Source organism: Apiospora kogelbergensis (genome assembly GCF_038363985.1).
Source record: "Apiospora kogelbergensis strain CBS 113332 chromosome Unknown utg000003l_segment0_segment0, whole genome shotgun sequence".
Taxonomy (NCBI): Eukaryota; Fungi; Ascomycota; class Sordariomycetes; order Amphisphaeriales; family Apiosporaceae; genus Apiospora; species Apiospora kogelbergensis.
This window is the reverse complement of record NW_027117420.1, coordinates 2,584,684-2,611,324: the sequence shown is the minus strand read 5'-3', so window position 1 is coordinate 2,611,324 and position 26,641 is coordinate 2,584,684. Positions and strand designations below refer to the sequence as shown.

At 56.1% G+C, this 26,641-nt stretch overlaps 11 protein-coding genes across 11 annotated transcripts; 9 read left to right on the top strand and 2 right to left on the bottom strand.

The window, feature by feature from the left end:
• Positions 1-248: 248 nt before the first annotated feature.
• PG998_005602 (uncharacterized protein) lies at positions 249-1,673 on the top strand (the record flags this gene model as incomplete). Its single annotated transcript, XM_066872420.1, has 4 exons — positions 249-455; positions 537-641; positions 736-1,130; positions 1,217-1,673. 4 exons carry the CDS (start codon positions 249-251, stop codon positions 1,671-1,673), a joined length of 1,164 nt encoding a protein of 387 aa, XP_066732517.1.
• Positions 1,674-1,926: 253 nt separating this feature from the next.
• On the bottom strand, positions 1,927-3,482 carry PG998_005601 (uncharacterized protein; the record flags this gene model as incomplete). The annotated part of the gene is made up of 2 exons (XM_066872419.1): positions 1,927-3,309; positions 3,378-3,482. 2 exons carry the CDS (start codon positions 3,480-3,482, stop codon positions 1,927-1,929), a joined length of 1,488 nt encoding a protein of 495 aa, XP_066732516.1.
• Positions 3,483-4,382: 900 nt separating this feature from the next.
• On the bottom strand, positions 4,383-6,138 carry PG998_005600 (uncharacterized protein; the record flags this gene model as incomplete). Its single annotated transcript, XM_066872418.1, has 4 exons — positions 4,383-5,164; positions 5,235-5,376; positions 5,444-5,713; positions 5,803-6,138. The coding sequence occupies 4 exons, from the start codon at positions 6,136-6,138 to the stop codon at positions 4,383-4,385; spliced, it is 1,530 nt and encodes a 509-aa protein (XP_066732515.1).
• A 251-nt stretch (positions 6,139-6,389) lies between these two features.
• Positions 6,390-8,707, top strand: PG998_005599 (uncharacterized protein; the record flags this gene model as incomplete). The annotated part of the gene is made up of 4 exons (XM_066872417.1): positions 6,390-6,700; positions 6,751-7,382; positions 7,427-7,877; position 8,707. Coding segments are annotated over 4 exons (1,395 nt in total).
• A 52-nt stretch (positions 8,708-8,759) lies between these two features.
• Positions 8,760-10,635, top strand: PG998_005598 (uncharacterized protein; the record flags this gene model as incomplete). The annotated part of the gene is given in 6 exon segments (XM_066872416.1): positions 8,760-8,797; positions 8,812-9,049; positions 9,115-9,498; positions 9,548-9,615; positions 9,679-10,193; positions 10,253-10,635. 6 exon segments carry the CDS (start codon positions 8,760-8,762, stop codon positions 10,633-10,635), a joined length of 1,626 nt encoding a protein of 541 aa, XP_066732513.1.
• A 419-nt stretch (positions 10,636-11,054) lies between these two features.
• Positions 11,055-12,967, top strand: PG998_005597 (uncharacterized protein; the record flags this gene model as incomplete). The annotated part of the gene is made up of 4 exons (XM_066872415.1): positions 11,055-11,384; positions 11,490-12,157; positions 12,231-12,371; positions 12,454-12,967. 4 exons carry the CDS (start codon positions 11,055-11,057, stop codon positions 12,965-12,967), a joined length of 1,653 nt encoding a protein of 550 aa, XP_066732512.1.
• A 374-nt stretch (positions 12,968-13,341) lies between these two features.
• PG998_005596 (uncharacterized protein) lies at positions 13,342-14,552 on the top strand (the record flags this gene model as incomplete). The annotated part of the gene is made up of 2 exons (XM_066872414.1): positions 13,342-14,054; positions 14,093-14,552. The coding sequence occupies 2 exons, from the start codon at positions 13,342-13,344 to the stop codon at positions 14,550-14,552; spliced, it is 1,173 nt and encodes a 390-aa protein (XP_066732511.1).
• Positions 14,553-14,958: 406 nt separating this feature from the next.
• Positions 14,959-16,506, top strand: PG998_005595 (f-box domain cyclin-like; the record flags this gene model as incomplete). The annotated part of the gene is made up of 1 exon (XM_066872413.1): positions 14,959-16,506. One exon carries the CDS (start codon positions 14,959-14,961, stop codon positions 16,504-16,506), a length of 1,548 nt encoding a protein of 515 aa, XP_066732510.1.
• A 299-nt stretch (positions 16,507-16,805) lies between these two features.
• Positions 16,806-18,178, top strand: PG998_005594 (DHH phosphoesterase; the record flags this gene model as incomplete). The annotated part of the gene is made up of 2 exons (XM_066872412.1): positions 16,806-17,614; positions 17,641-18,178. The coding sequence occupies 2 exons, from the start codon at positions 16,806-16,808 to the stop codon at positions 18,176-18,178; spliced, it is 1,347 nt and encodes a 448-aa protein (XP_066732509.1).
• A 1,005-nt stretch (positions 18,179-19,183) lies between these two features.
• On the top strand, positions 19,184-20,363 carry PG998_005593 (inorganic diphosphatase; the record flags this gene model as incomplete). The annotated part of the gene is made up of 4 exons (XM_066872411.1): positions 19,184-19,381; positions 19,466-19,929; positions 19,977-20,152; positions 20,263-20,363. The coding sequence occupies 4 exons, from the start codon at positions 19,184-19,186 to the stop codon at positions 20,361-20,363; spliced, it is 939 nt and encodes a 312-aa protein (XP_066732508.1).
• A 4,096-nt stretch (positions 20,364-24,459) lies between these two features.
• On the top strand, positions 24,460-25,994 carry PG998_005592 (NOL1/NOP2/sun family protein; the record flags this gene model as incomplete). The annotated part of the gene is made up of 2 exons (XM_066872410.1): positions 24,460-24,809; positions 24,884-25,994. 2 exons carry the CDS (start codon positions 24,460-24,462, stop codon positions 25,992-25,994), a joined length of 1,461 nt encoding a protein of 486 aa, XP_066732507.1.
• Positions 25,995-26,641: the final 647 nt, after the last annotated feature.

Genomic DNA, 26,641 nt, shown 5'->3' with positions numbered 1-26,641 from the left:
AGTGTGTCAGTATGTAGTATAGCCCGCTGTGCCGGGTCGTTCTGGTGAGTGGTGCCATGCACGCGGCGAGGCGGGTTGCCAGGGGTGCATTTTCCCAGTGCCTTGCCACCGGTAACGTTGGGTTTACTTCAGTGCTGTCTTCCCCAGAGAGCAAACCCTCCTGTTGCCATCAACCCTTTTCTTTTCCTTCCGCCGCGGAGCGCTTGTCGACGACTTCGGGCAACAGCATGGCAGCTCCGACTTCCACAATGGTCACCGTAGATCCCATGATTGCGGCCCTCTTCGGGCCGCCACCCGCCGGGATGGATCTCACCGAGGAGAACTACTCCATCTACAACGGCGTTGCCTGTGCCTTCTTCTCCCTCGCCGTCGTTGCCGTAATGCTCCGTGTCTATGTCCGCATAACTCGAGGCGCCTCTCTGGCAATCGACGACCACACCATTGTCGGCGCTATTGTAAGTCGCATTCCGTCACGGGAACATCGTTTGTGTGGGCCGAGAACAGCGACTAACTTGGCCGATGATGCCGAACAATAGTTTTGCGCGGCCGGAACGCTGTTCATGACTTTGTACGCCGCCAAACTGGGGTCTGGTCAACATATCTGGGCAGCAAACACACCAGACTTGATAACGCTCTTGAAGGTGAGTTTTCCACTCAAGATAACTTGACTGCCATGACGGAAGACTTGATTGGTCTGGAAAACTCGCACTAACTCATTCAACCCCTGACGAACAGTGCGTCTATGCCGAGCCATATGTCTATGCTGTCTCCGTCACGACCACGAGGGTGAGCATCCTCTTGCTCTATCACCGCCTGTTTGACACCAACACGACAAGCAACACGTTGTACGTGTGGCAGACGCGGTTCGCCGTTGGTCTGACAGGCGTCTATCCGATCATCATGTTCATCGTCATGGCCGCCGCCTGCCGACCCGTCTCGTTCTACTGGACCCAGTATCTCGGCGAATCGGGCACCTGCATCGACGTTACTCTGTTCTACCTGGCGTTCGGGATCGTCAACATGGTCAACGACGTTGTAATTCTGATCCTTCCGATTCCTACTATCGCCAAACTGCAATTGAGCTGGAGGAAAAGGATTTCCATTATGGCCATAATGTTGCTAGGATGCTTGTACGTCATGTCATGCCATTGAAGCCAACCACCCCTTTTGTTCCCCTATTGCGACCACTGACAAAGGCTCGATTCCCCGCTTATAGTAGCTGCGTTTCGAGTATAATCCGCATCTTTTACTTGAACAAACTCGCCCACGAAGCCGACGTGGCCTGGTGGCTCGGCCCGGGGTTCGGGTGGTCCTGCATCGAGCCCTCGGTCGCCATTATCACAGCCTGTCTGCCGACACTTGCTCCTTTGTTTCGCAAGTCCCAGCCGTCATCGCAGGCCTACAACTACTACCGAAGCTGCTCGGACCCCCGCCAAGACCGCAGTCACCCCCATCGAGGGGATATCTCGGCGGAGCGTGGAGAGCAGTGGACTAAAATGGAAGAGGACGAGATCGAGCTGACGCGGAACAATCGCAGGGAGTCATATTCGCCTAGTGGTAAGACAGACTCCCATCTGCGCCATGACGGTGTGATCACGGTCTCAACGCAAGTTGATGTCTCGAGCTCTTCGCAAAAAGGAGGACAGTCTTGGAACGGTAAATCCGGCTGGTGATGCTGGATCTAGAATCACCAAAATCTCATCGTTGGCGCCTTTACGCGAAGACAAATGAGAAAAAGTGTGGTTTGGTTAGTGGTTAAAATTCTGTAGCAAATGTAGCAACATTAGGGATAAAGATAGACGGCTTTACTGTTATAAAGTAGTAACTTGACTGCCTTGAAGAAGTATCGGCAAATTCCGTTATATATACTATGTGCACTTCTTCTGACGTATCATTAGCGGCTGCCCAAATGCATGCATTGCCACATCAAATAGACGCCGGACCTTCTGATCTTCCAAAGCGATTCTTCATCCAAGCACCCATCTTATCCCTCCAGTTGACATCGGCCATGCCCGAGAGAACCTCAGCGACATCTGGCGACTGGGATCGTTTGCCGCCGTCAAACAGAGCATCAATCTCTTCCAGCGTCTTTCCTCGAATCTCGATCCAGTACCACCAGACGAAAGCAAAGAAGAAAAGATTGCAGGCACCGTTCATAACCCACAGGCGCCAGCCGAGATGCTCGAGAGCCAGCGGCAGCACAAAGTTAGCCCATATTCCCGTCATGCAGACGACCAGACTAAACATGCTCATGCCCAGAGCTCGAATTCGAAAGTACAGCATCTCCGCGGGGAGGAGGAACAGTACAGGAACCCACCCAAACGCGTAGCAGGCCGCAAATACAAAGGTGCAGGCGACGGACGCATAGTCGTCGGCTGTAGTATCTGAATGGCCATTGAACTTGGATATGATGCCCAGGGCAAAGAGGGAAAGGGCACAGCCGCCAGTGCTGACCAGAGTTGCTGACTTGACGCCTCGCTGGTCGACATAAAATGTCCCGACAACGGAGGCGACCAAGGAAGTAGCGTTTATGCCAAGATTCTGGAACTTTCTTGTCAGTCGGTCAGGACCCCAAAGATGAAAGTTCCCAGTAGATGAACAAGCGCTGACCATGAGTAGCTGCATTTCCTGGTTGTGTATTCCAGCATGGTTGAGCACGTCGCCGACATAATACATGACGATGACATTACCGGTTAACATGGAAAACAATGCACACGTCGCCGTGATGATGAGCCTTTTCCGGGCGCCCCGGTTGGCCATCATCTCACGGTACTTCATGGGGTTCCGCTCGTATTCGATGGTCTGGAAGATCTGGCGGAACTGCAGGCGCACCAGGTCGTCGCGAACGTCGCCATTGGCGTTGATGCGCGCAAGTACGACAAGCGCCTCGCGCCCGCGGCCCTGGTCGATGAGCCAGCGTGGGCTCTCGGGGAGCCACGGCAACAGGGCGATGCACACGAGGGCCCACACGCACTGCAGCAGGGCAGGCAGTCGCCAGGCCCACGATGACGACATTTGGAAGGTGGCCAAGGTGGCGGTGGCGGCCACGACTGCGCCGACGTAGAAGAAGTCATCGAATAGCGCCAGCCCCCAGGCCCGCTGCTCCCAGGGAAGCGTCTCGGCCAGGTAGGCAGCCCCGGTGATAACGGAGGCGACGTTCCCGAACCCAATCAGCACCCGTGATAGGCAGAACATGGCGATGTGAACCGAAGCGGCCTGCAGTACCGCCGCCACGATGGTGATGGCGGCGGCCCAGAAGAGACCGACCCGTCGGCCATAGGTGTCAGTGGCCCAAGTCCAGCAGAGACACTGGCGCGAAGTTGATCAGCTTGAGCATGCTCCTAATGGAGCCAGATCCGAGTAGGAGCCAGACTTACTGCAAGAGCCCCGCCGATATAGTTAATAGCAATGTTTAACGACCGGAGCGGATTCGTCAGTTGGAAGTACTCCTTGTACTGGGGCAGGATGTTTAAGCCGCCCATCAAACAACCATCGTAGCCTTGCGTCTGTCCATTAAGGGTGGGTTAGATGTATTGGGAAATGGCCAAACGCGGAACTGGTCTACCAGACTTACCGCCGCTGTGAATACTGTGCAAGCTAGCAGGACGACGATGTTGTTGAACCTGGTCTTGGGATATCGGTTCCGAGCATCGAAGGGCAAGATGTTTCCAACTCGCCCGGCCCGCGGCGGCAGCAGAGGCCAAAAGCCAACCATATGGGGGAGGATAAATCAGAGGGGTTATGTCTGCTACGGGAGAGTGAGTGACCGACCGAGGTCAACTCCCCTTTGCTTTTTGTATTTTCGGCTGGCACGGGCGTAGATGCACTCGGATGGGAATCGTCATAATAGTGGCTTGGCACGAGAATGTCAAGAACAAGCTTGGTGCCCAACAATACAATGTAGAGAGGGAGAAGAAGAAGGACGCAGGACGGGCTCGAGGGCAAGCAGCAAGGGTTGAGGACTTGGAAACGTGACCAGTCTGAACTCTATGGCGGGAATTAGGTGGTAGCGACATCCCAAGCTGCCGTCGCATGAGTCAAGCGCTGCCCCGAGCCTCCTGCCTCCCGAAGTCTATTTTCATGGCGCTCGATTGGAGACGACGCAGCACCCCTCAGACAAGTGTCAATAACCGTTGCCACCGCCAGACACTCTTCATCGCGCATCCGTTTTGTAAATACCTGGATGGAACAAGGTGCTCCCTCCACGGCATCTGGTTTATCTGGGCATGGTTACTGTCAATGGGTGCACGTCGGGGCAGAAGTCGACGTCGACGCCAACTTACAAGCGGGAGTGCAATGCTCCAGTCCTGTCGGAAAAGCCACGTCGCTTCGTTTTGCCTTGCCGAAAGGAATGAGGCACGCAGGATACTGTAGCTCTGCTGTCAGCCATTGATGTAAAACATACAGTGTGGGCCAAAGGGGAGAGGGAAGCTTGCATCGAGCACATTCAAAAACAGCGTATAGCCCGGCCAGCCTTGGTGGTCATGCTCCATGGCTGTAGACTGGGCGGCTGGCGCGATGATGGCATCTACGTCATGCTTGGCCCATAGCTTCCGCCAGCACTCAGCCAGCTCTGCGCGTTGGTCCTGCAGGGCACCGTACTGCCCGAGTCTGTCCATGGCATCTACCTTCGACCGAACGAAGCCCCAGTCAATGCCGTGGGCAAACAATGCCGCCGAGGGCACGGCCGGCTCACCCCCGGATGCAATGATGTCTGTTGGGGTTGAGTCCAGGCCCAACAGTCTGCCGCCAATTTGATTGGCTGCCGCAACCTGGCACTCTGCCGCATCGAGAGGCGCCACAGCGTGCCCGTGGGACTCCAGGATCTGCACTACACTCGCAATAGTCTCTCGAACGGGAGGATGAAGTGGGAAACGAGGGTCTTCAGGTAAAAGTCCGAGCCGGAGTTTGGGTCGGGACGGCGCATTGATGCTGCGCCAGGGCACGTCCATGGCCGTTGCATCGTGACCGGACGGTTTTGCATCTATCACTGCTTGCATGAAGACCTTCAGAGCTGCCATGTCGTTCGCCATGGGCCCTGCCGACGGCACGATGGCGCCAATGCCGGCATTCAGGGGCATCACTTGTCGTCCGAATGGGATCCTCCCGGATGAGGGCTTAAATCCATAGGTGCCGCAGCACAGGGACGGTATCCGAATAGAACCTGGGGTTTCATGTCAGCATCTTCCCCATGTCCCCATGGATCAAGGGGCACCATTTCCTCGAATCATTACCTCCGAGATCTGTGCCCACCCCAAGAGGCGAACCTCGAAATGCAACCAGAGCGCCTTCTCCGCCGCTGGATCCGCCGGCTGTAAGACTCGTGTTCCAGGGGTTCAGCGTCCGCCCAAATACGTTGTTGTCCGTCTCTACGGCCTAGCGGCGGCGTGTAAGTATCTCTAAGAAGGGGATATTGGGGTACTGCTACCAGCACACAGCGTACCATTAAGACCTGGGGTACGTTTGTCTTCACATAAAGCACTGCCCCTAGATCGAGCAGAAGATCCACCAAAGCCGAGTTCTCAGTCGAGATTCTTCCCATGAAAGCGACAGCGCCTATGCAGGCCTCGGTTCCCTCCACCTGATACGAGTCCTTGAGACTAACCGGCAGCCCGTGCAGGGGCCCGAGTGGCCCGCCCTTGACGCGCAGGTCGTCCAGGTAGCGTGCCCTCTTTTCGGCCTGCTCGAAAAATGTTTCGGTCAAACAATTTGTCTTTCGGGCCATGTTAGTGAATACTCCTGCTATGCTAGTTGGGAATTCTGGACAGAATGGCTCAAGTCGCCTTTTGTCCCAGGACCTACCAGTTGCTGCGCAATAGCCGCCCGCTTCGAGAACGCCAAGGTCACCTCGACAGATGTGAATACACCAGATGCCAAGCCATCAAGAAGACTCGATACGCTGTGGGACTCGGTGATATCAAGTTCTCTGTCGGTCAGAATACCAGATAGCCGTGGTATGTCCCTTGTCAAAAGGTTGAGTCGGGTTGTAGGGAAGTCGGAGAGGTTTGGCAAAGATTCCATAACCGACTTGGGGAGAGCCCATGCTGTTGGGATGGCCCTCTGGCACGAGATGCGTTTCTTGTCCACTCCGTCCTGCCACCCCTCGGCACTGGCAAAGGCAGAGTATCGAGCGACCATGATGATGATTTCTTTTCCCCGCCCCTTTTCTCGAATCTTTCTGATAAAGATAAAGTGTGTGTGATGATGGGATCCGAGAGTTGGTCGCTGGAGCTTTCAGAACATGAATTGTGTTAGCAGGGCTATCAACAGTATTTATGGTCCTTATACGTGTATACATACGTGCGATTGCAGTGCCTAGACTTTGCGCTCAACCCCGGGTCTTATTGGTTTGATCAAGATGTAGCTTGCTTGGACCAATCAGCGGTGCGATGAGATGTACCGACAAGAGCTGTAGCCGGAAATATCCCGGCGGCCAAATCAGAAATCGGCCGGTCCCCCCGGGATTGGTCATCATCAACACGCGACACCATCCCCAAGATAGACGCACTCGTCCTTCCAAAACCTGCGCCATCCAAGATCCAGCCCAGGACATGCACTACAAATGTCGCCGCGGTGCATGGACGCTAACCAGCCACCGCGAGCGTGCGACCGGTGTCATGCCATCAAGGAGCGTTGCGATTGGCGCACTGGCGGAACCCAGTGCAACCGTTGCCTGCGGCTGGGGCATTGCTGCAAAACGGTCAGACAAGAGCGAAGACCGGGGCGGAAGCCTGGGGCCCGAGACCGCAGGCGTTCCGACAAGACCCGCGAAAGTTGCAGTGTTCAGGAATCCATAGTCTCAGGCTTGGTCTCGACCCTCGGGGACGGTGTCTCGGTCAGCCATCTGCAACTCATCCAGCGTTTCCTCGCCCAGAACCACCTCCTGGATATCTTCTCGGTTGGCTCAACTTTCGGCGATGCCGTGCGCCAACAAGTATTCCCGCGCCTGGTTCTCTCCAGGGCGACCTTGCTTGACGGCTTCCTGGTGTGCGTCATGTCGTGGGCCGACGATGCGGGCCCCGTCACAGGAAGCCGTCTGGGCGACTGCTTCCGGCATGCCTCGTCAGCACTGGCTACTTTGTCCTCTCTTGAGGTCACCGACATGCCGACCATGGCCGACTGTCTTATCCTCGGGTCCATGATCTCCAGTTTTGCCATGCGGCTCCGGCTCCACGACGTGCTGTCCATCTGCAGCCGCACCTTAGGCCTCATCGAGCCCATGTACGCCGCTGCGAGAAGCAACCATGCGCAGCCACAATCGGTTCCGGGAGTATTGCTGAGCTGCATGGTCATGTGGGAGCTGCGTGCCTGTTTATTTAGCTGCGCTGTGCCCACTCTGCGCTTCCGACCCTCGGCCGAAGTGTACGCCGACCGTCATGTCGGTATCTGTGCCACGCTACTGCCTCTACTGTATGACATCTGCAAGCTCAGTTGCAAAATTGCACGTCAAGCAACAACGAGGAGGCCGCTGGCACACAAGAGGAGCTCCTTGGTCTAGAGCACTCCGTCCGTCAGTGGCAGCCCGCAATGCCAGAACGGTTCAACCCCGAGTATGGCGGCACGGATATTGCGCACATGCTCTGCCAAGCGCAGGTCATGCGCCTGGCGATGCTACTCGTCATTCATCGTCTTCGGCACCCATTCGGTACGAGTGAGGGTGGCGTGGCCCAGGTGCTAGCGACGGCTGTCTTAACGCAGCTTGAGATGACATTCGTGGCCACTAAGCAGCACGTGCGATGCACCGACTTGCCACTGTTGGTGGCTTGTCTCGAGTTGAACGGCACGGAACGCGCCAAATGGCTTGTCAATGTTGCAGCATTCGCCGGTTTCTCCCCCGAGTATGGATGCCACGTTCAAACAGCACTGGTGTCTTTTTGGTCAGCATTGGACCGCTCTACTACGATTTCATGGAGTGAAATGGTAAAAGTCGGTGCCCCTTTTCTTCGGAACCCACTGTGATATGGCTGCATGGCAACTCTACATGCTCTCGATGCCAATTCTCTACTCTGCCTCCCCGTCGTCGCCCATAGGTCTGGCTGCTCCCATGGGTTGGCCATAATGGCCCAGAGGTTTCTATTCTGTGTAGCACCTAGTCATTATCCTCAGGAACCATTGTCCCCTGTCTTGCGTACATCATTAGCCTCTTTATAGAGTGAGCGTGGCCGCAATCGCAGAAAGCCTTGCGGAAGTGCCTTTTGCGCTTGGTATTACCGCGGTGGCTACTTAACTATAAAACATGTATTTTATCAATCAATGGCGGCTTCCTTCGCTTGAAGAGTATTCCAGTGTAAGACTTTACATCACCCGGGTCTCGAGGAGGCCCTCGGGATCGATTCTGTGTTGCTATACAAAACCTAGATCCATGTCGCTTCGGGATATCCCGGCAAATTGCTATGTGCAACCACTACCAGAGCCTATTTCAACTCGGAATTTCCATGAGCACAGGGATCTCAAGCCTGATAGCGCCAATTCCTTGCCTTTCTGCGTTGTCGTGTGATGAGGGCTATCTATGATAAGGGGCCGGCATTTTCGGCTGCAGCGACACATCCGAAGGTCGGGGAAAGTTCCGGGGAAGGTCCTATCAGCACCCTTGCTCAAGGGAGCTTGGCAAAAGAGAACGTCACCAGGGTCCAAAGCTTACTGACGCCCTTCTGTGCCTTGACGGAAGCAACAGAATCTAACAAAAGGCATATCCGCGAATGATAGACGGCATTTGTATCTGTTCTCCCGTCACGTCCAATCTGCTAAACCTAAACACTATGGGCGGGGTACCAAACTTGAAGGCCTGGCAAAAAAGGTTGACTTGGCAAGGGCGAAACGAGATGCGTCCCTTGCCAAGGTTTTTCCGATACTCAACGGCGTTCCAGACGCAAGCGATTTGCCTCTGAGCTCTCAGGATCTGCCAAAGGCTGTCTTGTCTGCTCGAGAGATCGAAATCACCGAGCACTACACCGTCACGAAACTCATAGAGCTTCTCCGCGAGAGAAGGGTAACGGTGGAAGAAGTGACGCGCGCCTTCTTGCGGAGAGCAGCATTGGCGCAAGCGGCGGTAAGGATGGCAACATAGTACTATGGAATTCAAAACAAGAGTACGGCGGCTGATTCCGTTCCCAGACAAACTGCCTCACCGAGCTCCTTTGGGACGAGGCCATCCAACGGGCAAGATATCTCGACTCGTTGTCGGTGCCCCAAGGGGTGTTATTCGGGCTACCCATCTCGACAAAGGAGCATCATGGCATGGTTGGCACGGAGGTGACTACGTCGGCCTCCCTTGTGGCCTGGATCGGCAAGAAACACGGCTCCAACCTGCTCTATGATACCTTCTGGAACGAGGGCTGTGTCTTCTTCGCTAGGACTACCCAACCGCAGACCATCATGCACTTGGAGACCGAGAGCATTGTCTACGGAAAGACCGTTAACCCCTACAACCGTGAACTCACTTCCGGTGGCAGCTCTGGTGGTGAGTCTGCCCTGATAGGAATGCGCGGCAGCATATTGGTGAGCATATCTACTTACTTTGAGTCATGTACAATTCTGACCTTGCCAGGGGGTGGGAGGTGACATTGGAGGTAGTATTCGCTGTCCGGCTGCCCACGTCGGCATATACGGCTTCAAGTCAGTCAGATCTAGGATTTTGTCTTCCGTTTCCCGGCTAGCTGACCCAGATTGAATCTACAGGCCGAGCATCAAACGAATCAGTACCACTGGCTTCCGGAACACAGGGACTGGTAAAGAGACCATCTCGGGATGCCCGGGACCGATGACGGTGGATCGCGATGGGCTGGAGCTCTTCATGAAGGTGGCATTGTCGGCAAAGCCCTGGCGCATAGACCCGGCACTTACTGCCAAGGGCTGGGCCCCTTACACCTTCACAAGCCCACCGAAAGTTGCTGTCCAGTGGTGGGATGGCGTCGTGAAGCCTCACCCGCCCATGACGCGGGCGTTGCGTGAAGTGGCAGAGGCCTGTCGGGATGCAGGTATGGAAGTAGTCGATTGGGAATGCGATGGTTTGGACCACCAGAAGGGGTGGGACATTTTGTCTGCCCTCTACTGGCCGGATGGTGGCAAGGAGATCTTGGGCTTGCTCGAGCAAACTGGCGAGCCTATACTGCCACTTACCAAGTTCATCCTACATGAGCAGCCAACGGTCAAGGACCTGACTCAACATGAGCTTTGGGAGGGAAGTGACCTAAGTTTCTGCCAGAATAGCATGCTTCTCTGCTAACATTCCTCCAGTTATGCAACGAGAGAGACACTTACCGCGCGCGGTACGCCCAAGCGTGGTCAAAGACTGGGGAGAACGGGAACAGGGAGGTCGATGTGATTCTTTGCCCACCGTCTTTCGGCGCCGCTATACCTCACGGCCAGTCCCGCTATTGGGGCTACACATCGCACTGGAATCTCTTGGACTATCCCGCCGCAGTGTTTCCCGTTACCAAAGTTGATCCGAGTCTAGATGCCAAAGATACGGCTTACGTCCCGAGGAACAGCCAGGACAAGTTCGTTCATGACATGTACAGCCCCGAGAGGTTCATTAATGCTCCTGTAAGCCTGCAAGTTGTTGGCAGGAGGCAAGAGGATGAAAAGGTCCTCGCAGCGTTGGCTGAGATCGAACGAGCGATGGGCCGGGTATGAAACCCAAGAGATATGGCGTAGCTGTGGTGCGGGATGGGATGCAACTAGCTAATGAAACTCATCATAAGTTGCGCCGAAAGGGCCCATCACAAAGGTGCTTGGTGACGATGACTATGCCAGAGCGCCTCGCTTACTTCCTATGGGACTACAACATATGACTAATCAACCCCTTGCAGCATCGCTCGCCATGTCTTGCCAAGACGGCATGGCATCTAGCTGGTGCAACTCTAGGAGAAGCGGGGTGCCGCTTACCGGCCCCCTTATCTTATTATTGTCGGGGTAATCCGCCAGCACCGATAGCTTACCTGGTCAAGTTCGCCCCAGATAGCTAGTCTTCTACCTGGCCATTCAGCGGGGGTTTCTCTTTTGGACTCTACCTGTTTGTTCAATGCCCTTTATCTCTGTCGTCTTGTCTCGTCATGTCAGACAAGGAAGCCCATCGGGACATGGACACTGGTGAACGTCTCCCTCCCGGCACGGTCCGCCTCATTGATAGAGATGGAGATGCTGCCTCCAAGCATGCCGAGGGTAAGGGGCAGACCGACATCCTTCTCGTTCCTCGCCCGAGCGAGGACCCCGAGGATCCATTGAATTGGACCTTCAGGCGCAAGATCCTGTCCACCAGCTGTGTGGTGGTGTATACCATCATGGTAGCCATCCCTGCAAGCGCCGTTTATTCTATCGTCACCCCGATCCGCGAGGATACGTCGTTGACGCTGACCGACATCAACAATGGCACAGGCATCATGGTACGTTGATCACCATACAAACACCCGGTGGCCCCCCGATGAGGGGTGGAAACCGTATACAAAAATTGCATACCAGGTCCATCGCTGATCGGTAGCACCGACCAGTTCCTCTTCTACGGGTGGGGTTGCATCTTCTGGCAAGCCATCGCACTGCAATATGGCAAGCGGCCGGTCTATCTGTTCTCCTGCTTGGCCAACGTCGTCATCCTGGCCACCGCTCCACTGTGCACCACGTCCGGCACCTATACGGCTAACCGCATCATCCTGGGCTTCTTCGGCTCCCCCGTCGAGTCTCTGTGTGAAATCTCGGTCGTCGACGTCTGGTTCGCCCACGAACGGCCCAAGTACCTGGCCTGGTACGGCTGGTCTCTGGCTCTGACTGGGAAGCTCGCCCCCATGCTCGCCGGCTTCATCAACTACGGCATGGATTGGAAATGGACGCTGTGGTGGTGGGCCATTTTCTGCACGTTTGCTTTCCTCTACTGCTTCTTCCTGATGGAAGAGACCAACTATGACCGGAAGCTCAGCCCTGCCCTGCCGCCGCAAGCGAACAGTCCAGTCGTGTATGCAACGCTCGTGCAGGCTCGCCATGCGGAGTCCAAGGCAGCCGCACCTGTCGCGCCAGAGGACCGTGAGTCGGGCGAGGTTGCTCGGCCGAGGAAGTCGTACATTGACAAGCTCGGACTCAAGGACAAGAAGCGACCCAACCGCTTGCTCAACATCGCGATGGCCCCATTCAAGGGCTTTACATACCCTGCCGTGGTGTATGCTGGGTAAGATATCCGAGCCAATGATATCTAACACTTGGTCTCTTGAAGGCTGACATGTTGGCCTCGCACCATGCAGGCTAATGTATGGGGCGAATAGCCTCGTGTGGCAGGGGGTGCAGAATGCGACCATCGGCACCATCTACACCACCCAATACGGATTCAACACAGCTACCGTCGCTGCCGCCTATGCTGGCGGTGTCCTCGGATCCATCATGGGGTAAGACCGCGCTACTCTCAAGAAACGTTATGATATTCATTCGAAAGCTAACCCGTCATCCTCTTTCTTCCTTCCCCTGCAGTGGATACTACTGCGGAAAAGTTGGCCGCGTGCTGACGGTCCGGCTGGCGCGACGGAACGGTGGAATCTCGGAGCCAGAACACGTCTTGTACGTCTTCATCGCGAGCGTGTTCCTGGTCCCCTTCGCCATGATCCTGTACGGGCTCGCGGTCACGTACCACCTGCACTGGTTCGCACTGGTGGTGACGCAGGTGGCTATCGCGACCAACGGGACACTGTGCGTGTCGGCGGCCCTAGGCTACGCCATGTCGAGCTACCCGGAGCTGTCGGGCCAGATGGTGACTACGTGCGTGCTGATCCGCAACACGCTGTCGTTCGCCATCAACTACGGCATCACCCCATGGCTCAACGCCAGCGGCTACCTGCGCGTTTACTGCACCGTGGGCGGCATCGGGCTGGCGTGGAACGCGAGCCTGTTCGCGATGGCCAGGTATGGGCGCAAGCTGCGGGAGGGGACGGCGGCACGGTACTATCGCGATGTCGAATACGCCAGAGCCAAGGGGCTGAGTCACTAAGTTGGCAAGGGCAACCATGTTGTTGAACTACTGTTGCGTTCTTTGCTTTACTATTTCGGAAGGCCTCGGATAGGTAACGATTCGAATTGGCTGCCTCGCATAACCAAAACAAATAGCGCCTGTGGAATATTTATATATCCCTAAATTGGCTGGGCGCCCGCCAGATCGTAAAAGAGGAGTTCTCTGGGGCGCAGCCCCTGCCGAGTGGACAACGCTAGGATATACCCTGTCGCCCTAGATCCTGTTTGGCGCCCCTATGTCAGTAGCATGGCCGGACTGCCGCGGTATAAAGCATGCACAGGAGCCGCTCGCTCCTGGATATGACCTCAAGGGACTGCTAACATATCCATAACCCTCTTGTCTACTGCATCGACATGGACATGGCACGAACCGCCCGTGCTGCCTTCGTCGCCGTCGCCCTGGCCCAGGCCGCCACCGCTGCCGGCGTTGTTGAGATGCCTATTACATTCCGCAATAGCTACGCCATGGTCAGTGTAGAAGCTGCAACGCCGGGCGAGGAGCATTTTTTGCGCTTCGACACGGGCAGCGCCTCGACGTGGATTGTGGACAAACACTGCGCCCAGCGCGGTTGCAGAAACTATAGCGGCTTCCCTCGCGTGGGTTACAACCTCAGTGCCTCGACCACGGGCGACCAAATTAGCCCCCCGGCCACCGTCGACTACCTGGGTGGCAAGATCATCGGCCCCGGTGTGCGCGACACGTTTCGCCTGGGCGACACGACGTGGAACCAGACGTTTCTGATGGTGAATGAGAGCTCGTGGGCGCAGCTCCCCGGCGACGGCTTCATGGGCCTGGCCTTCGACACCATCAGCGACGGCGAGACACACACGGTGTGCGAGACGCTGCTCGGCGAGGGCGTCCTGGCCGCGCCACGCTTTGGCCTCTACCTGGGCACCGAGCTCAACGACACGCACGGCCAGCCAGGTGCGGGCGTCCTGACCCTCGGCGGCTCGCACGAGGACACGTACGTCGACGGCGACGTTACCTGGCTGCCGGCCATCAAAGGCGGCGGCGACCCGGCCGAGTACCAGCTATGGCGCGCACCGCTGCTCAAGTTCTCAGGGTCGTACGAGGGGGAGACGGCAAGCCTGTAACGGGCGGCAGAAATTGGGAGGGGCAATTCAAGGCGTCGGGCGTGTTCGACACGGGCGCGGGCTCCATCTCGGTGCCGAGTCTCGACGTCTACCTGATGTACCAGTCCATCGGGTGGGACTTCGCCGCCATCCTGAGCCACGACCACATCCCAAAGTGCACCGAGTTCAACGCGTCGTGGTCCGTCACCTTCTCGTTCGCGGGGGACGACTCGGACACGGCCGATGGGCCCGACAAGTACCGCAACGTAGTGCTCACGGGCGACCAGTTGGCGCGCCCCGGCTACGCGAACCGTGACGACGCATGCTGGCCGCCCTTTGAGCCGGGCAACAACGATGGCTTCTTCCTGTTCGGCACCCCGTTGCTGGACCGGTTTTACACTGTCTGGGACTTTGGGGGCACCAAGCCCGACGAGTACAAGCCGCGCATCGGCTTCGGCCGGCTCAAGAAGGAGCACAAGCCTCGTTTTTAAAAACAATGGCTGCTTATTTCGTAATATAACTATATATATATATATATATATAAGAACCCGCGGGTCCCGACTGGCTATCGATTAATGCCATGAAAATTCCAGTTCGTAAGCCACCCCTCGTCTACGTTAGCTATAGTTTTGGTAGTATGACGCGTCCAACCCAACCTTGTCCCCTTTCGCGACAGCCCCGCCGACGATGGTGGGATGGGGACAAACGCCGACCGCTTGGCCGACAACCGAGTATCGGATTTCGCTAGCTGACACAAGCAACGAGTCAAGCAATAACGATGAGGTGGGGGTGCCCGTTCCACTGTTGACTGTCTCACTCATGCCATATGCGTCTTCATCTATCCCTTCCACCAACCTTAACGATTCCCCAATTGCATGCAAACAGCGAGAACGTGAGATGGACAAGCTCAGCTTCGAGGTGGTCTCGCTTATCCTGGACAATCTGCCGGATGACGACGAGTACGGCGTAGGTCCGAAGCTAGCGCCGTATGCCACCATCTCGAGGACATGGCAGGCAGCTGTCGAAGCGCGCACCTTTGCACGTGTCACCGTGAGGAACCTCGACCATCTCCAACCGCTTTTCTCGCCATCTACATATCGCCCGGCAGCGCTGCGCGAACTCGCCTTCGAGGTGCACCTGCCCGTCGATAGCGAATCGCGCGCGCATCACCGTCAAAACCAGTCGGCCGTCCTCGCCGCCTTCACCTCCCTTTTGGGCCAACTGGCTGCTTGCGAGGCTCAGCCAAGCAATGGAGGACACGTAGGCCCCATCAAACTCCGCATAGGTTTCTTAGGGCCGGATGGCGATGTCTTCCTCGACAGAACAGCTGCAAACAAGCGCTATCTAGAGTTCCCAGGGGAAGAGGTGGGAGCTCTTGCCGCAATCCGTTCTGTCTCGTGGCTCATTCTCGCGGCCCGTTGCGGCGGCCGTGGGCTTCATCCCGGCACGGCATGTCAACTGGCCACTCGGTTCTCCGACCTCCAGAGGCTCGAACTTCATTACTGGGACCCGGCATTGAAGCGGCCGGCGCAGCGAAAAGCCAACCGGTCCAAGCTAGCCGCTGGCATCAAGAACCTCGATCAGCTGCCTCGTCTATCGAGATTAAGCATTGTGCGCAATGGCGGCTTCGAACCGGCCAATCATGGGTTTGAGAACACAGGCCTGGAGTACGAGGCCGCGGGCAGCACGGTAGACTTACTATGCGAGGCGCTTCGGGACCTCGCCAGCAAAGGTGCCCTGCAGGAGCTGGAGCTAAGGAACGAGCTTATCTCGCCCGACCTCTTCCGCAATCGCCGTCAGCGGCAGTCTGCCGCCTGGGGCGACCAACAACAAGAACAAGAAGAGTGGCCTTCGCTAAAGCGGCTAGAGATAGATGCCCCCATAGTGGCGCCGAGCGGGAAGTGGTACTACACGGGCGAGGAGAGCGACGTCGCGACTGGCCCTCCTTGGGTGCCCCCTCCCGACCTTCCTCCTCACCCCTACGGAGCCGACGAAAACTGCGACTCTGCGGCCCTCAGCGATGCCGATATGGACGACGTCGACAGGGATGCAGAGGCCAACGGCGTCCAACCGGCACGTCAATGGCGCACCCGGCCGGACCCCGAAGCGTTCAATCGGCTGGCCAACGATCTGTTGGCGGCGGTCAACCGGATGCCGCGGCTCAAGAACTGCGCCTTCGGCATGTCCCCTTTTCATGACCGGTCCGTGTCGGTCGAAATCCAGTGCGTCGAGCCGGGCGAGGCCTTCCTGTGGAATGTGGTGCGGATCGACAACAAGGGTGAAGTAGAATATCACGAAGAAAACCTAGCCGTGCGTCGCATTGAGATCCATATCAGCTACGGCACAAGATGGGAGGTGCCAGAGGAAGTTGGCGCAAAATGCGCAGAATGGGTTGGATCTAAGGGGGAGGTCGCGGTTCTACAGGGTGGGCGGCGATTGTATTAGTCTCGAGCCCTATGGGTTTCGATTATACCGATTATACCGTACATCCAGCTTCCACGCCGTGTGACGTCATCGCCTGACACCCTAGCACCCGCAGACAGACATCTTCGGCCGCCCCCTTAGCGTCAAACCGGCGCCACATGGCTGATGCTGTCATTGTCATTGGCTCCCGGTTTCCCCCTGCAAATGTCAGCCCTGGATTCTCGCTACCCTGCTGGCGTCGTTCCCCCGATCCTTCCTCCCTCTCTCTTCCCAACTTTGCTGCTTCGGGCCTGGTCAGCTTGCTGTGGTGTTACCGTATCATGCGCATTTCCCAGACATACACAGTCGCCGGCGTGCTCGCTGTCTTTACAGCGACGGCAGCTGGCGTAAGCCCGCCCCAGCAGGTCATGGCTGTCACTCCGGATGCCACCTTGGCGGCCCAGCGCACCAAGGAGACGGGCGTCGGCCACTTCAGCGAATGGTCCCGCGAGAACAAGCGGCAATTCTTGATAGATTGGCAAAAGAGCAGGTCCTCGGAATGGATCATTGTGCAGGGCAATGAGGGCGGCGACCTCGACTCGATGACGTCGGCCCTCACCTGGGCCTACCATCTGTCGCACTCCACCCAGAACAGCTCCCACCCGGTCAGGGCCATCGCTCTGCTGCAAACGCCTACCGACGCCCTGGATCTGCGTCCAGAGAACAAGCTGGCGCTCGGCAGCTCCAAGATGAGCTCGGGGCATTCAGATCTGCTCACCCTGGACGAATTACCAGAGGATCCCGACACCTTGGCCGAGGCCATCAAGGGGGTTGTCATTGTCGACCACCCCATACCGCTGAGGAAGTGGCGCAAGGCCCCCATTCTCAGCATGTTCGATCACCACAAGGACAGTGGCGCAGGCCAAGATGCGAAGCCCCGCGTCTTTGAGACGGTGGCGAGCTGCACAACCTTGGTCGCCCGGCAGATGCTCGACGAGCTGGAGGCTCTCCCGGAGGAATACCACATGCCCCACGAGCTGCTCGAGCTTATCTTGTCCGCCATCGCCATTGACTCTGGGGGACTCGAGAACGCTACCAAGGAAGACCGCAAGGTGGCTGATCGGATTCTGAAGCGGAGCAATTGGCGCGAGTCCGATCTCTACGATAAGATGGGAGACCTGAGCAAAGGCTCAAGGCGGCCAAGCAAGATTTGGACCACCTGGGTTTGCGCGACCTCCTGCGGCGAGACTGGAAAGGCGACTTGGTTGACACGCCGTCGCCGCGCACCCCCACCGTGAGCCTTGGCTTCTCGTCCATCCCCTATTCGATGGACGAGCAGATCAACAAGACCGAGTTCGGCGAACTGTTCGATTGGTTTGCTGTCGAGGCCGCTTGGACTGCTCAGGTCGGCGCGGACATCAGCGTCGCGCTGAACAAGTACAAGGCGCGCGACGACCAGGGGAAGAAGCAGAAGATCCGCGAAATCGTCCTGTGCGTGCGCACTGACGTGCGCATCAACATGGACCAGGCCGACTCGCTTTTCGAGACCGTGTCCAAGGCCATCGAGGCGGACAACACGCTGGACGTCAAGCGTTGGCACCGGGCCAAGGAGCTGGGTACTCGGCAGATGGTGTGGACGCACCGGCGTGGCGATGCTGGACGGAAGATTATCCGACCCATCGTCGAAGCTGCAGTCGAGGCATGGGACATGTAACGCTTTATCAGGAGCACGAAACCATTAGACATACTATTTATTTTAGATTACCAACACCATCCTGCATAAGACAAAGGCCACATTCTACTTGTAGTGACCACCGACTACAGAGTACGGGGCTGCTAGGGTCAGCCTCGCGGCCCACCCTATAAAAACACCTCTATCGCGTAAAAGACACGGCGTCAGCATATTGGCGGGACGTCACCTCAATGAAACAGCGATGACAGTTATATAACCCCACACTTGAACGTGTACCACGCATCCTACTGCGGATGAAAGAGGCCTGATTCCAGCGCCCTTCCTTGCCTCGGTTGCCAACAATAGAACGGTTACGGAAGCCAAACAACTCAACCCACCGGCCAGTATGCGAGGTTTGCCCCAGGATCGGCCCTGCCAAACAAGCAAAAGAACAAGTAGAATGCGGCTTATGTGGATTGAACTAGAGTCGCGTTAGTGACGACTGACTCGGCTGGGTGTTCCCGGTTGTAAGCAATGGGTTGCTTACCACATGACCTCCAGATATTCTGATGAAGTTTGGATCTTCAGTCTGGCGCTCTCCCAACTGAGCTAAATCCGCTGGGATGGTTGTTAGTGACGATACCCGTGTTTACGGCAGCTTATATCTGCCGGGGCAACGTCTTTGGGGGTCGGGTACGACACGAGAAGAGAGTGACGAAAGAGGCTGCCAATTCCCTCGTTTCAATTGTGTGGCATACCGATGTCATCCGATGCAACAGCAAAGGTTGACATTTGGTTGCCAGTCGCGCGGCTTGGTTCAAGATAGCACTGTTGTAGAGATTGACCAAGATACCCCGCGATCGACTCATGCAGGACAGCAAATCCCCGCAGGTCGTTTCATGTTGGGTCACGTACCGTATCGCAACGTCTGCTGCTATTCTAGCCGTCGGGACTTGAACCGGAGCATCTGAGCGCAACTCAACATCATTTCATTTCGCACATCCTCCTTTCCAGCCGTTCCAGTCGTTAGCGGCCGACTATTTCAGCATGCCGGCGTCCAATACCACTAGCAATTATACCTTGCGTAAAGCCGGTCAGCCATTCACCGCCAATCACAGGATCTGGTTCGAGCGGCATGGTCAACCCATATCGCCGTTCCATGACATACCCCTTCGCGCGCACGATGGCGAGGGGTCGCTAAACATGGTGGTCGAGATCCCGCGATGGACCAATGCAAAATTCGAGGTGAGCACCACCGGAACTACTGGGAGGAATCAGGACGCAGCCCGCTCACACCGCCTTTCTTCTCCTCCTTCTTCGCATATATAGATCACGAGGGGTGAACGCATCAACCCCATCGGGCAAAACGTCAAGAAAGGCCAGCTCCGGTTCACAAATAACTGCTTCCCCTACCGGGGCTACCTGTGGAACTACGGCGCCTTCCCGCAGACCTGGGAGGACCCGCACCACGTCCACCCGGACACGGGCCTGCCGGGCGACAACGACCCGCTGGACGTGCTGGACATCGGCCACGCCATCGGCACGACGGGAGAAGTCAAACGGGTCAAAGTCCTCGGCATCATCGGGTTATTGGACGGTGGCGAAACGGACTGGAAGGTCATCGCCATCGACCTGCGCGACGCCCTCGCGGACAAGGTCAACGACATCGACGACGTCGAGGAGTACTTCCCGGGCCTGCTGGACGCGACCCGGGACTTCTTCCGCATCTACAAGATCCCCGATGGGGAAGAACCCAACGAGTTCGCCCTGAGTGGAAAGTTTATGAACAAGAGGTGAGTCTGATGTATCGTTCAGGAAAGACTACCCTGTTCGGGAACAGGGGCTCCGAAACTAACACGCCGGAACCCCAAAGGTATGCGCTCAGCGTTATTGCTAGCTGCCAGGTAGCCTGGAAGCGTCTGATCTTCGGGGCTGCAGGCCGAGGAGATATTTCAATGTACGTACTTGGGCACCCAAACCAGACGGTCTTTTCTGGCCTGTTCATGGCAGCGTTTTGTGCGTGGACACAGCTAACGCGTATTTCGTCTTCTCAAAGCGAGAACACAACGCTGAGCGGTACTCCGGGCAAGATTGATCCGGACGACCTGGATCTACCCCCAACGAAGACTTGCCGCCCGCCGACATCACACTCGATGAGGATTGGCATTTCATTTCCCGCAAGGAGCTGGATCTGACCACGGGATGGGTATCAGTAGATGCTGAATGAGAAGAGGTGTCAGAGCTGGGTAAATTCAAGTATGACAACCCGTAAGGGCTCTGTGCCGAACTGGCCATTGATAGGGTCCGTCAATCAGTTTGTCGTGTGAAGGAAAATGGCATCACTCGGGCTTGAATAAACTACACATAAACCCATCCTCCGGCTTTTGTTGTTTCGTAGGCTGGGAAGGACTGTTGCCACGGGCAGCCAAGATGGTAAGCCTTTTGATGCGACTTGGGAGTTCATGGATAGGTAAGGCCGTGGGAAAGGGACGAAAAGCTTACGCGCCATGGCTACTTTCCTTGTGACACCCGTCCAAACAGCGTGAAGCGCAGCCGATAGCTCCAGAAGTGCAGGATGGAGGCGGCAGGCGACTACCACCCAACTTGATCGGTTCAAAGTAATAGCTCCTGGGGCTTAGAGAAAGCCACCCTCCACAGCAAAATTAAAGTTGACAGGACCCTTGACAAACGGGCCAGACAGAATAGACTGGCAGTGGCTGCGGTGAAGGTTGTACGTTCGCGAAACCAGGGGCGGCTGGCCTTACCGCATCGGTAGAAAGGATATATGCCGATTCGCTAAGGGAAGTCCCATATATCCCAAAAGAGACGGGATACATCATAGCGTGATAAATTATATGTCTCCTTGTCGCGACCGCCCTTCGTCTTTGTCCAGTCAACCCAACTGAAAAAATCGCAACATGCCGCCTATGCAAGCCTGCGACAGTAGGCTGATGTATAGGCGTTCTGCCTTTACGTTAGTGGATTTAGACAATTGACAGCGTGCCCTAAAAAGCAAGCTGGAAACGACAAGTCGGCACGGTGGTCCAAAGAAGCATGTATATGTATCGGGAGTACGTCACACGCATACCAAGTCGAAGCGGAAAAAGAATGGCAGATTTCAGACGGAGGTTTGAGATGGTCTCGTCGGTCGGCGCTGATGTTTTGTTTTGCAGTCGTCGCGAGCAAGCTGGTCACGGCAGGCCGCCCGCCCCGTGATGCGCGTGGTAATGCAATCGCTGACCATGATTGGTTGGTTGTCTGCCACAGCGATCATCTGCAGCACACCCAAATATAGACAGACCTCTTCTTACTCTTGGCTCGCATCTGGCCCCCAAACATCGTACACACCGCGCGCGTAAATAGAAACACGCTGCACTAGCATATCTCTGTGATCGATGCGATGTGTAGAACGGCATGCTACTATGTAAGCGCGGTGCGCGGGTTGAGAGAAAGGAAGTGATGTGCTGTTTACCCGCCGGCTGACCATTACACACTAATAGGCGGACAGTACAGCCAGCGACGATCCGGCCTTGGCACCAGCCGATGATGGTGATGCACACATTGTTTATTCTAACCAAACCTACCGAGGAGGTTGACGGACCTGGCAATCGGCCCAGCTAAGCGCCATCGAACTCTTTCACTCAACCAACAACAACTACATTTGAGACTTGTCCGAAACCGACAGCTCCAATGGGACATGAGGGTGCGGTCGACTCGCCATACCAGCTCCATCTCTGCTGCTGTTGGCGATGAGATTACGGGGGGGCTGAGATCTCTCTCAGCAACTCGTCCTTCTGCAGAAGAGAACCCCTGACGGTAATCTTGGTCGGGGGAAGCATCCAATCAGGGGGATTCTGCACCTGGCTGCTGGGCACACTTAGCATTTTGGTTTGGCGAGCGACCGGCGGTGTTCGAGAGGGTCCACACCTAAACTATTTTCTACATATGTATGTACAATTGTCCCCTGCACATGAAACAAACTAAAAAAGGGGGAGTGGGAGGAAGGACGCCGCCAGTACTTGTACATACATACAAGTTGGACTTTCTCCCTCGCTGCTCGGTCGGAAGAAGAGGTGGGAAGGTGAGCCAGGCAGAAAGTGCGGCTCCTCAATTGGGCTTTTGTTTGCTCCCGGTCCGCCCTGTGCCAGGCTTCTTGCGATATGAGGATAAGACGAATTTCATGTATGTAGGTCAGGCGAGTCTGCAACTCTGAGGGACTGAGCAGAAGAACGAGTATCTACGTAATCCCCCTTCTCCCCAGGCATGTGGTTTCTTGTTTTTGTGTTTTTGTTGTGCTCGCCGCACTTGCACCCGCATTGAATCAATCAATCAACCAATCTCTCTCCTGTTGTTGGACGGCTCGTGCGCTTCATTAATCTCGGGGACACGAGCGTGACGAATACACACCTGGGCACACCCACACATCCAGGCCCGACTGCTACGGCAACTCGAAATCACTTGGGGCACAAGGGCAAGTCTTTCCCCAGACGGGCCGACAGCGCATAGTTCGTATTGTTTCCAGAATCAGGGCAATCCATCTCTGCTGGGGTTCTGGCATCGAGAACAAAGTCGCACGAAATTGGCTAAGCAGGCGCAGTCAGTCGTCTTCGTCAGCACAAGCACTAAGAATATACCGAGTACTGCAGACAGAGAGACTTGGAACCTCCCGAGAGGACAACCTGTAAGATTCTCGGCGCATGCATATGCAAGCCGCCTTTCAAATGCACAGGACGGCAAAGCGCTAAGGTAATGGGTGTTTCCGGCCAAGACATTTGCTTTCTTTCTCTTTCTCTCTCTCCTCCTATGTTGCTTTTTTTCTTTTTTTTTTCTTGCGCAGCCTCCTGGTGGATGGCCAACCCTTCGACAAGCCGGCGGCGTTTACCCGACTTGGGAAAGCAAAAGACGTCCTACTTTCCCTTCAACGTCTCAAGTCAAGCCACAGGAATCAGACCCTAGCTGGCGCCTCCTTCTCATGAAGACAACGAACTACTGCGATCCAGAGTGCCAGTGATTACTTGGGGTCGTTGGTACTGGTTGGGGGTCGCAGTGCCAAAGGAGGAGCCCCCTGTCACTGCCCCCTGCCTCCTGCCCCCTGCCCCCTGCTGCCCTCCCTTTTATTGTGGACTCTAAGGATTCTTCGGCCGTCTAGAATCTGTCTGTTCCTCTCCCTTTTCCCTGATGGTGCCAATTTGGCCGAAAGAGGCACCAGGAGACCAGACAATGTTAAGCAAGGCAAGGCACGTCCTCAATCGGTCAGTATTGGGAGGGGAGAAACCGTTCCTATCAGACATGGTAGCATCAAGTGTTGTTCCTTCTCTGCAGCGAACAGGGAGGAGGGGAGGGTCTTCTGCCAAGTTTGCTACACGTCGTGACGGTCGTTCAGATGTCAAGCCTCTTGGCCTTTTCCAACTGCCAGGGCGACAAATAGAGCTGACGACTCCTCCCACCTCACCCCCTACCACCCCCGGTAGCTAGCGTGCTAAATGGGTACGAGAGCCTTAAAAGCTAGGTTTATTTTAGTCCATATGACGGTGTCTCTGCTTGATTCCCATAGGGTGGTTTGCCCCTGTGCCTGTCCTTAGCCTGTTTTCTTTTCCGCTCTTCCCCCTTCCGACGGCCAAAGCCAAGTCTTTCAGCCCGAGCCTCCGAGCGTTCCTCTCACCCATGCCCTTGCGCCCACATCTGCAGGCCGATGCGAAGGGGAGGGGGGATTGGCGTTGCATCGTCTCCTTGGATTGCGCGCCCATATCGACGCCGCTCGTTAGCGTCAGTGGCGCCGTACCTGGCATAGCCTTGCCTTCTGATTGGATTGAATGCACACCCACCGGCTGGGCCAATGTAAGCCCCCGGGCACTCGCCATCCATTCGTTCACGCCGAGGAGGTGGAGGGTGGGCTGAGAGAGAGGGTTCGCCAGGTCTGGGTGGTTTGTGTGTATAATAGCCCAGTGTCTCTCGACATTGCCAGCCCTCGTTTACTCCCTCTCCCTTGTCTTGCCTCACATAGCTGCTTGCTTTTTGTTGCTCTCTCCGTCCACTCTCTTTGTCTTGGCAACTTCCAAGCCCTGTCGGCCAAGTCCTGTACTGTCGTTCATTCAGTGAATACTCTTTGTGGTGTTCATCCATTCATTCACGAGCCCTCTGCTCAAGTAACAATAGTTGTCACTTGACACCGTCGACCTCGTCCCGGTCAAAACAACACCCCAACTCTCTTTTAGGTGCTCCGGTGCCATCTGCCGACATTACATTCTTTCAGGAAACCGGTCCTTAGACACATCGCAACATCACAACTTTGCGTTATTCCAGCATACAACAACTCCTTCACCATGAGATTTTCCACACTCGCCTCGGCAGCCTCTCTGGCTGCCGGCGCCTCCGCCGCCGCCAACGAGCGCACCTTTGCCGTGCTCCGATTCAACGGCGATGGGTTCATGACCGAGGGCCGTCTGGACCCCATTGTCAACCCCGGGACTCTGTCCACGCATCACCACGGCATAATGGGAGGCAGCGGTTTCGGAAAGACTGTCAATGGGGAGGACCTCCTCAAGTCCAAGTGCACGTCCGCCAAGATCGCCAACGACAAGAGTAACTACTGGGTCCCCAGTCTGTGGTTCCAGTCCCCCACCAACGGTACTCTCTACAAGGTGCCTCTTTTCTACATGAACGTCTACTATTTGTAAGTTGTCCCTACCGTCTGCAGCCGGAGACATAATCTAACTGTCAGCAGCTTCGAACCTACCGACGACAAAGTTGTGGCTTTCCCCCTGGGTTGAAGATGGTAATTGGCGACGCTGCGACGAGGGATGCCCCCAAGTTCGGTGGCGGCACCAACTTGATTAACAACGGGAAGCCCATCCAGCCCATCCAATTCACCTGCCCGCGTTCCGACAATAACGCCCCTCTTTACCCGACCAACTCGGATGGCTCCAAGGCCGGTATGCAAGACCCCAACAACAAGGGTGTCGGTGCCGGTTTCCCCATGGTCGAATGCGATGGCTATGCCTCCCCTCTTCGCCAGGACATTCATTTCCCCTCATGCTACAACCCCAAGGCTGGTCTCAATGATTACAAGAACAACATGGCCTGGCCCACGCAGGAGGGCTGGAAGCAGAACTGCCCCGAAGGCTGGACTCACGTCCCTCACATCTTCTTCGAGGTCTACTGGAACACCCCTCTCTTCGTCAACGAGTGGTCGCACGACGGCACGAGCCAGCCCTTCGTCTTCTCCAACGGTGATGCCACCGGTTACAGCTCGCACGGTGATTTCCTCGCCGGCTGGGACGTGAATACCCTCCAAACCATCATTGACACCTGCAACGCCGGCGATATCGGCATGGACAAGTGCCCCAACATCCCCGGCGGCCTCAACACCGACAACGACTGCCACATCACCGTCGAGGATTCCATTGCCAACACTCGCGTCATGAAGCAGGGTCTTAGCGTCCTGCCCGGCGGTAACAAGATCACCGGCTGGGGCAAGGGTGGCGTTACCGGCGGTAGCGTCTCTTCCCCCGCCTCCGGTGGTGACTCATCCGACGACTCCGAGGCCCCGGCCGCCTCTTCCAACACCGGTGCCGCCGCTCCCAGCCCTTCGCCTGCCGCCAACAAGCCCTTCAAGCAGGCTGTCGCTCAGCCGGAGAAGGTCGCCCCTGCCCCTCAGCCCACCCAGCCTGCTGTTGTAGACAACAAGAGCCCGGCCGAGGGTACCGATGCCAACGGTATGAAGACTGTGTGGGACGTCGTGACCGTCACCGACTACACCACCGTCGCCGCTGAGCCTACTGGCGCGGCCAAGCGCGATGAGCACGTCCACGACCACATGGCGCGTCACATCAACCGCCGCAACCGCCGCTCCGAATAAGGGACAGCCTGCCAACCGTTTTGATTTTCTTGTAACAAATTCTTAGGGCAGGGCGCAAGTCGGAAGAAAAACTACTAGACCGGTTTACTCTTTTTCCCCCTCCATCCCCCGGGCCTTTCAGCGGGCAGGTCGGTTGGGTCATTTCCTGTTCATGTCAATTATCTATTATTGAAAATGCTGCTTGTTTTGGGTATGCTACGATGTCTCACGATCAAATTCAAGCTTAGGAGGGCAGCCAGATCCTGTTTCGGGGAAAAGTGACCATCACGCCTTGCGTGTGGTTTGTCTACGCTGCCCTCTGTCCATTCTTACTATCAACTTCTGTACTGTATAGTCCTATTTTTCTACTTTTCTGCCTCGGATTGCCTATATACCTCGGTACGTCCCCGGCCTCCGTTCTTGCTATATTATCTGCACATTTCTGGGGTCAATTGAGAGTTACCGGAAATGTCCTTTGATGTCCTTGAGGTTTAGATAGGTACGATTTTCAAGCAATGAATAAGCAATTAAGCCACTACTGCATTCATCTTCGTAGTGTTTTCATGCTATATGTAATAACCAGTATCTGGTTCTAGCTCAAGACCATACGATTATAGTCAGTCGAGCTGTGAGGCTCGCTTGATACTACACCAAGCCGTCGAATTAAG